At 38.6% G+C, this 9,931-nt stretch overlaps 1 protein-coding gene across 1 annotated transcript; it reads right to left on the bottom strand.

Moving 5' to 3' along the window:
- Nucleotides 1-3,974: 3,974 nt before the first annotated feature.
- LOC145209396 (corticotropin-releasing factor receptor 2-like) lies at nucleotides 3,975-5,322 on the bottom strand. The gene is made up of 2 exons (XM_080079676.1): nucleotides 4,857-5,322; nucleotides 3,975-4,317 (listed from the first exon to the last, which is right to left on the bottom strand). Exons 1-2 carry the CDS (start codon nucleotides 5,302-5,304, stop codon nucleotides 4,058-4,060), a joined length of 708 nt encoding a protein of 235 aa, XP_079935802.1. The 5' UTR covers nucleotides 5,305-5,322; the 3' UTR covers nucleotides 3,975-4,057.
- Nucleotides 5,323-9,931: the final 4,609 nt, after the last annotated feature.

Genomic DNA, 9,931 nt, shown 5'->3' on the forward strand with positions numbered 1-9,931 from the left:
GATTGCTAGGGGGTGCTCTGTCGATTTCCTTGTTTGTGATCAGTTCGCAAAGTACTATGCCGTAACTGCAAGTTAACAATAACTTTTTGAAAAAAATGTGTGTTTCATGTTCACACGTTAGACGTTCAAACAATGCTTAGCAACCATTGCGATTATGGTAGTTCACAAAGCTATTCTACAAACTGAAAAGCAAACAACCAATTCCAAGCACCGAATCATAAAGCCGTTACAACACGTAACAGGCCCGCCCAAAGAGAGAAGTTTGTTGTTCTCTTCCTGGCTAAATATTTAGTAAAATTTTTGCAAAAACTTTACCTGATCACATCAAGAAAAGCGTGTTGGTAGAAATTCAGATGGGAAAGCCCAGCCGATTGAAAAATCTTAACCTGAAAAATAATTTTGTAACTGCTCAAATTGCGTAACTAATCGAAAATGTTGTTAATTGGTGTCTAACCGACCATGCAATCAAAAGGAATATTCTTTGTAAAAAATGTGAACATTTTTGCTTGAAAAGTTAATTTGTTTTTTTTACCTCTCTTGACTCTGTCAGAAAAATGGTTATTGGTTTAATATTTCCGTGAAGCTTGGAACCGGATTGTAAATGGCGTAGTGCATCTGCAAGCTGTAGGGCGATCTCAAACTTTTTGAGCCATAAAAGTTGCTCTTTTCTTATTATGATGTCATGTAGTGTTTCGGTACACTCAGCCTCCAACGTAAATGAACGGTCACCAGTTGTGTGTCTCGTCGGTCCGTTGCGTGTTATGACATTTGGGTGTCCGCTTTTCTCTCTGAATTGGGGTAAAATGCGTATAAATTGTGTGGCACATCCGAAAGAAATTCGGAAGCATAAAAACGCCTAATCGACACGACCCTCAAGCCAGGCAACGCGATCTTCATACGCTAGTTCTGATCCCAGTAATGAATGTGTGTTCATTTTAACTTATTCGACATCGGTTGAAAATGGAAACGAAAATGGGCGTTTCTTGATGATTCATTAATGACATAATTTTTTTGTCATGCTTTTTATATTTTTATAAGCTTGCGCAATACTGCACCATTTACATGTCATCTAAGTTCACATATAAATGAGTAATGGCTTCTTTGGTTCACAGAAGAAAACAATCACGTTTTTTAAACTTTCACACACTTACTTTTCGGTAGCGCTGCGCTTTTTAGGCCGTATAATGTCATTATTTTGTCGTAGTGCATCGAATTTGTTTAACTCTTCTGCGTAACGTTCTTTCACTTCAAACCTTGCAAAGGTTTCCGTTGTCTCAACAACACCAGTCATAATCTTTCATTGACTACTGGTTTCGAACTACAGTATATTGGTGAAGGCTGTTAAAACATCATTTGTAAGAACAAATAACCCAAAATTAACGATAATTAATTCCTAATTTAGCGATTATTATGTACAGGTGCCGATGCACACGAAAACTTAGTACAGTAGTGTCCAGTGGGCATTGACTTTCCGCACCAAAAATCACAAATTACACTTTTTAAGTTCTGCTGTTCACCCAACACCTTAACTCTTCATTCTTAATTTAGTTTTGATACTCTCATGATCTGCGATCTATTCAAGTCTAATATTTTCATGTTTTGTAAAACTTTTTGTTGCTCTAAGTCTGGAATGGCGTAAATCGTCATTATTGTTTAACGTATTTCTGAAAACTTATCTAGCAAAATCATAGGCATATCTGGCTTGTGCTTTTTAGTGCAGTATAACATTTGTCATTTGACGACCTTGACGCTGAACCAACATAAAATTTGCTTCCTACGACGTCATACAACGGTCGTCAATTCCTTAAGTAAACTTTCGTTTTCTCCGAGACTGTTCGTTCTTTTCTTAAACGTTGCCATACATGCTTCCGGAAAGTTCACTCGTACTTGTCTGACAAAACGTAAGTATTTCCTACTGCAACGTGTTTAAATAAGAATAGTTTCTACAAACGGTGGTTTCAAATCATCAAGTTTTCATGCTACACGCTTAAAAGCCTTGTACTTCCGTTTGTTTGAATAGTAAGCTATAAAATCGATGTAGAAATGTCAATGGTGGCGGAGAAATATAGTGTCTTTAAATGGCAACACCTCTGGATCTTTTAAATGTACTCCCAACGTCGTACTTTATTGTTGGTAGTCTAAAGTTTGCCTTAGACCAGTGTGTGTGTAAATGACTAAAGTCGCCCTTTAAAAGAAAAGGGATTTCAATTTCACTTATGTTTTTGGCAGACAACTTCACAAGTGACATAGTCCATTTTTCGTCATGCGACAGTCACTGATGAACTAGTGTTTTTTATGCCTAACAAAACAATGTCGACCAGTGTTATATAAATGTGTAGCCCGCACTTATACTGGCTTTAGTAATATTGGTTGTACATCCCTGCCATATTGCATTGCTACCAATTAAAGCTGTGCTGTTTGCGGCAAAATTGTTTCATGTTTCGACAATGCTAAAGTAACTCGTTAGAATGCAAAACAGGGGGATATATGCAAACATACAATTTAGATTAGCCCAAGGGTGCACCACAAAAGTTATGTGGATATGTGGGTACCAGGCCTATATGGGTTCACTAAATTGGTGTAATTATCAGTATGTTTGTATGATAACGTAATACCACCACTTTTAAGCAGTTTTATTTTCAAAAATTTAGACACTGCCCTTTTCTAGTTTGACATTATCTATAATGTCTGCAAACTGGACAAATGATCTTCATTTGGTGCATTATAACAGATACATCATTTTTTTCATTGACAAAGAACAATAACAGCGGTTCAGTGCTGGACCGAATTTGAAACTGTCGTACTCTCTCCAAAAACTGCCGAACTCTCTTTTACTTTATCACGTACCAAACGCATTGAAGTTATCTTTAGGCACTCGTAGCTTCACATTTAGCAAAAAGGCACGACCTCATAAATTTCCAGTTACATGTAACTTATGTTGTAATTTGATACCGATTGGCCTTGGCGTAACCATTCATCAAAATCAACATTTTAGGTTGCGTGATGCAGTGTTTATAACGTGGGTAAAACAGAAAAAAAGCAACTGCAAAAGTGACACCATGCAAGTCAAAATGTTAAAGAGTCAAAATTTATGCAAATTCAATTTAAGTTTTTTTTTTACTGAGATAAAGAAATCATCGCAACACAATTGCACTCATTTACCAAGCCGGAATCAATCTGCGCAACATTGGGAACTACGAGGGAAAATAGTGAAAAATTAAATAATTTCACCAAATACAGGAGTGTCCAAACTTTTTGAGGGCCTATTTTTATCAGATAAAGGCATCCGCGGGCAAAAGTTTTTAAAAGTAGAGTTATAACACAAATACACGGGATTTGAGGAAACATGGGGATTTGGTATGTTAGCACAATGTATACTTCCTTTTGACCGGGAAAAAAAGTTCCATTGAAAGCTTTTGCGTGAAGTTTATCGTCTTCACAAGCAGTAGCTATTTGTGTTACCAATGTAAAAAAACTTGTTGTTTGGAAAATGTTTTAACACGTCGATTAATTTGTTTAGCTTTAACTTTCGAACAGAATCAGTGAAAACCCGTTTCACATGCTAAGCTCGCCAAAAGAGGATTAATTGTTTTGCTAAATGGCAATGATTTCATTGTCTGCGTAAGTGTAGCAGACTTGATAGTGATTGAAAATACGTGCAGTAAGCGAAACACAATAAAATTGCACAAACAAACGCAATACACAATAAAATCTATACACACATGCAGTCACACATAATAAATAGCAAATTTTCAATACAGGAACGATAAGCAGATATTTAAAATATCTTCAAAGTCAAATGACTTCACAAAACAACAGAATTTCATTCATAAATTTCATAAAAATCAAGGTAGTCTATTTCAGTCTTGTATTTGTCTTCATAAAACCGCATGCTTAAATTTGTTGTTTTTTCAAGTTTTTTTTAGTTAATAGACTCGTGTGACCATCGTTAAAAGCCTATACTATGTATAAGTCAGTCTGCATTTCAAAGTACGTTTTAACGCCTTGTAACACAACCGTATAATGTATATATTAAATGTGAAATTCAGTAAACAGTCTATTTAAAGACATTGGTTGAATACGTAGCAATCAGGGAAGTCGCTCGCAGGGAATCGACTCCTTTGCTTACGGTGTCGCTTTTTTGCACTTTTCTCTGGCTGAGCCGTTTTTGCCCAGGCGGTTTCATAAAGGGAAAGAGTTTATCTCTTATAGCGTCGTTTAGGATGCAAAAAAGCACGAATACAATGATGCCCTGGGATCCATTGATGAGGCTGTTCAAGTACATGAATAGAATCTGACTTGTCGTGTTTCCAACCCCTGTAAATAGAAGTGCAGTTACAATTCACTGTTAAATACCATCCTGATAAAGTTTGCTGAAATTTATCTTAGTTTTGTTTGTTTTTTAAATCTTGAGGTTGGGACTTTAGTTTCTACACGGTCCGAAATTTCTTATTCCTATGAGCAGAACTCAAAATTATGGCAATACACTGGCAAGACATTTCCGGATTTGGACGTATTGACCAGCTGCACTCGTCACCAGCTGCACTGATGAGACCTTATAGGTCGAAACAGTGTGCACTGTCTGCAGCTTATCATTTGTTGGCTCTATGCTTTTACATGGACGTATTGAATTTCGGGCATCGTTAGGTGCATAGAGTATAGGAGAAATATAGGAGACAAAACGAAAAAAAAATTGTACTTGAGTACAAAATTAGTATTCTTTCTTCTGGTAAAAAATCATATAACATCTATGCTAAATATGAAAATAGGTTCCCTAAAAAAACTTAGAAATATATGTTTTGCCTAAAATTGGTATCAACAGTTTTTGATTCAAGTAGAATCCTACAATCATTTACCTGTGAAAAAAGCAAGAATCCACGTCCCACCGAGCATCAGAAACAGAAAGAAAAACGACTTTGTGGCTCTTGTCAAATCCTGGTAGCTGTGTCCTCGGTTCCTCTTCGCCTGACGTTTGGATTTCAGCATCACCAAGCTCGTCTGAATCGCTACCACAAAGTTTAAGATCAACATGACAGCAAGAGGCCCGAGCAGAGTTCCATAGAAGACCCATGTTCCCGGCTCCATCCAGCATCTGTTATACTTATTAATTTGGTTATTTGCTTCTCGATATTTGTTGCATCTGGTGTAGAATGGCTGAGGTTTTATGTATTCGCCCTGAGTGATCCCTAGGCTAATGCCGACGACAACAATGATTGCTGGAGAAATCCATCCAATAGTCATGAAAATCTTGAACCTTTTTCGAGGACTTTGAGAGTTGTAACGGATGGGGTTAAGGGTCACCATAAAGATACGGATTCCCTCCACAAACATCCATGTTCCTAAAATAAAAAGGCATAATTAACCTGTGCTTTTGTGTACGTTTGTCATTTGTGTGTGTGTTTTAATCCGTTACTTTGAATATGTGTATCTTTGTGCAGAGTTTAGTTTGTGTTAAAGAAAGTGTAAAATTTGCATTGAAATCAACACTTTTTACTCATAATTCAATTGTTCAGTGTTTGGCACTCGATTTTACATGAACATTAGCTGATGCCAAACCTTAGGCGGAATGCAATTTTCTTTCAAAACATTTCTGTACACCTACTTTGGATTTCTTTACGTAATGATGGTACTATTTTCCGTTAATCCACAGACCGTATTTACAGCGCATCTTTAAGACTGTCGGTATATGCAGATATGCTTGCGTATGTAACTTTCTATATACCTGCTGCCAAGAAGAAATAGTGGATGGAGATGGCAAGGGCAAAGCACATATTGTCTTCAGCAACTACAGAGTCGTGTAGCAGGTTAAGCGCGTGAACGAACAGAAGCACAACAGCAAGGTTAATTTGAATAGGAACCCCGTCTCCCTTGATGAAATTCTTGTACCGATAAACGATTACGATAGTTGCAATGAGAAAAGCCACAGACAATGATTCAGTAACAAAGGTTAATGTCTGAAACAAAACAGTATTTTATGGGGCTTTGTATTTTAAGTGTAACGTATAAACAACAATTTTCAAAGGCTTTGTATTTAGGTAATATCTGACAAGCAAATTGAGGGCTTTGTTTTTAAGTAATATCCGACAAAAATTGGGCCTTTGTATTCACACAATGTCTGACAAACAAATTGAGGACTTTGTATGTAAGTAATATCTGAAAAAAGCATTGTGGGTATTGTGTTTGTGGGTTTTCTAGTGACCTCGTGTTTTAGACTCAGATACAGCTGTTTAAAGACTTGAGCGTGTACAACAACAGCATGGTTTACTTGAGTGTAAACTCTTACGTTCGGATTTGTTTTTTTGGAACTTATGATCTGGTCAGAGTTGTAAGTCGGACTGGGCTTTTCGGGCCGGGTTTGCGACGGGTTTGGGCTTGGGTTGCTAAAAAAAAACGGGCTTGACTCGGGCCTGACATTACACTCTTTGTCAGTATTTTTTTAATAAATTTAACCAGCTAAGTAGCCCGTTGCTGGACCCGACCTTACGTCAAACTGCCCTAAAACGTCTTTTTAGACCAATTGTCTATTATGTTGGTTGTCTTGGTCTTTTCTCAGGCTTTAATGTATACGCCTGTCAATCACACTTTCGGGCCTAAACGGGCGTCCCAAAAACGATTCGGGTTAGGGCCGGGATTCGGGCTTGTACTTTGGGGTTCGGGCTTCAGTTTCAGGCCGGTTTACAACTCTTGTCCTGCTATTTGACATGTTTAAAAATACAGCAAATTTGAAACGGGTTGAAGGAAATGTTGGAATTAAATCTCCATGACTGGAAGGAATGTAGACAAAGGGGCCATGTTTTGTTCCAACTAAAATGTTTAAGGTAATTAAAGTTTTTCCCTTCCTAACTTGTCAGGTCGGAATATTTTATGACTTGAAATCTGTAGGACCAACTTTAATACACGAAATCAATTACAAGAGTGCTTACCTTTACTCCTGGAGGTATGGTAACTTTGGTGACAGCCAAGAGCACAGAAAATAGGGTAGTATGATTGCACGTACATATCGTCGTATCATCGTTTTCTCCTGGTCGAGTGGTGCAACCTCGTGTCAAATATAGCTCGGTTTCGTCAAGAAAAACACACTTGTTGGCCAGTTCCGTCACTTTCGTTGTGGTAGAGTTCAGCAACTCCAAGGTGATGCTCTCGCAGAGGTTTTGCGCCGATACCTTTTTGAACAGAAGTGTAACATTCCCCTGTACGGTCTGTATGTTGTCATCGTTACGTTTCTTTCTGCTACCAACGCCATCGTCTAAAAGAAATCCTTCAGCGTTCCAAGCGGACACTGTGACGAACGGTACTTCGTCTGGCGCCTCTAGTGTGCGCACGTCAAGTGAGCTGCTGTCGGCAACGGTGTCATTTTGAAGTGTGTCGTTAGTGAGTCGGGTGAACCCAACGACTGTGGCCACTATTTCCCTCGCACCGGTTGTGTTAAAGTCCACGCTGGTTTGTGTCACGTCCAAGTCCAAGTCCGGTGGGTGAAAGATGGAGCTGGGTGGCAACTTGTCCTCGATCCTGACCGACATCTGGACGTACGTGAGGTTCAAGATTTCATTCCCTGCTAGAATAGGGTGACGAGATGCTTGCTCGGTCCCATCCTCAATTGCCTGCAGACCTGCTGAACTTGCGTCTGTCGGTTCTCTCTCTATAGTCTGCATATGTTCCACGATTTCTGACTCTTTAACTGAAAACACATCAAAGGAGTTAATATAGTTTTGAGTTTTTGCTTTTACCAAGATGGTGTTAGACATAAAGATGAAGAACGTGGCTTAATATTGGGATCGGTTATATTCCTATTGTCAAGAAACAATATATTGCAATTTTGTAAACCAGTGCTACTTTTTGTGCCTTTCTCTTAACAACTTGATGACTCAACAACGCCGACATAAGATACGAAACCTATAGCGGTTGATGTTAATACACTGACACTATATTATCAGCTGAAGTAGAAATAAATCACTACCAGGTGGTCAGGAACGTGGCCGATCGGTCCATAAAACCCGCATAAAAAAACTAATATCAGAATTCGTTTTCAAAAGCGTTGTGGGTTCGAATTCCACCGCAGGCTATATTTTTTTTACGGCTTGCCACATGCTGGTAAATGCTTGATGGCCAGCTTTTGGGCCTGGTGTACTGTGATTTATATATGAGTGTGGCGTGATCGCTAGGCTGACTCTGAATAGACGCTTCACATTGCTTCCTGTAGCGTTTAATTAATTTCCTGATACAACAATTTACTTTTCCCCCTTGTATTTCAAAACATTCCAACAACTAAATTTACAGATTTTCTACTTCCAAATAAAGCTGATCCTTTTTTGTTTGCAACGCTTTTGGTTTGTTTTCTTTTTCCCTAAAATTATCATGTTTATTTCTAGGCGCAGTAAACATAATAAATAACTATTGATTCGGGACTGATCCCAGTTCATCCTAATAATATTAGTTGATTCCACCGCGTTATGGCTCAATGCACAAATTTCTTTACACTGCTCCAATGTAACGAGTTCTACGTTTAAAATCTTTACTACACAAGGCGGGCAACTCTAATGCGTATCTTTATCTTATTGTTATGCTATTCTGCCACAAGCGTTATTCATTCGCTTACTTTCATATACGCATGCCACATCAATAGGCTTTCCGCAGTCCACATTGATCCAATAAGTCATGTTGACTTTTACATCGATGGCACCACAGACAAAGGCCGTTTCGTTGTTCAAAGGTTCTATCCATTTGTCGTAAGTCAACGACGTGTTGTCACCTTTCCTGTAAGCTTCTTTATGCTCCGGGTAACTTTCGTTAAAGGAACGCACATCTGCGTAAATCAGAAGATTGCATAACTCTAAGTCAACAAACAGTTCAGAGTTGTAAACGGGCCTGAAATTGGAGCCAGAACCCGGCCAGAACCTGAAAGTACAAGCCCAAAACCCGGTCCAAACCCGATTCGTTTTTTCGAAAGCCCGTTTGAGCCCGAAAGTTTGGTTGATAGCCCTATGCATGGAAACCTTGAGAAAAGACCAAGTCAACAAACAAAATCGACGATAATAGACAATTGGTCTTGAACAAGGCGTTTAAGCGCTGTTTGACATTAGGTCATGTCCAGCAACTGGCTACTTAGTTACAACTCACAATTATTTAAGAAATACTGACACAGAGTGTAAAGTCAGGCCCGTGTTTTGAGTAACCTGAGCCCGAACCAGGCCCGAAACCCAAGCCCGAACCTGACCCGAAAAGCCCGGCTTGACTTGGAACTCTGATACAGTTAGCCTACGTAGTTGCTGTAGCACAACCCTAGGACATCTTTGCCAATTGCGCCACCATACAAAACGGCTTTTGGTCAGTTAGTGGGTGCATGGGTAGAGATTAAAGAAAGCTGAAATAGCTGTTGTATTTGGTTAAAATTTTGGTTAAAATACTGTGAATCTCACGTACATCAATACCCGTTTAAACCACGAAAATTCTCCGAATTAGGCGAAGATCCGGATAAACCCATGTCGGTTAGTTAAAAACTTACCACATTACAACTCATTTGTGCCTCAAGCTTTCTTCAAATTAGGCGAGGATCCTGATTAATCGAATCCGTTTTAACTGGCTTTGAAAAGGTTTTTGTAGAGCCTCCTTCCCTTGGTGCCCCATTCGAATATATAACGCTATGCTAACTGGTAGAGCTACTAACACAAGAAGTCACAGTAGAAAAGTTTGCCTAATGCCGATAGATGGCGTAAAGGGAGCTGTTCTTTAAATTTACATTGATACTGGGATAGAGTTAGAGACTAAATTTAACATAAAGAACTAGGTTTTAGGTTGATTTTATTGTCATTATTATCGTGAAACCCCAGATCAATCCTAATTATTCTAACCGTCAGCATTTTTTACACAAATTACTTGTGTTTTTTTTTAGCTAGTTCTATCACAAAAGTCATATTTTCAGTCGGTTCTGTAA

Source organism: Phallusia mammillata, chromosome 1 (assembly GCF_965637545.1).
Source record: "Phallusia mammillata chromosome 1, kaPhaMamm4.hap1.1, whole genome shotgun sequence".
NCBI lineage: Eukaryota > Metazoa > Chordata > Ascidiacea > Phlebobranchia > Ascidiidae > Phallusia > Phallusia mammillata.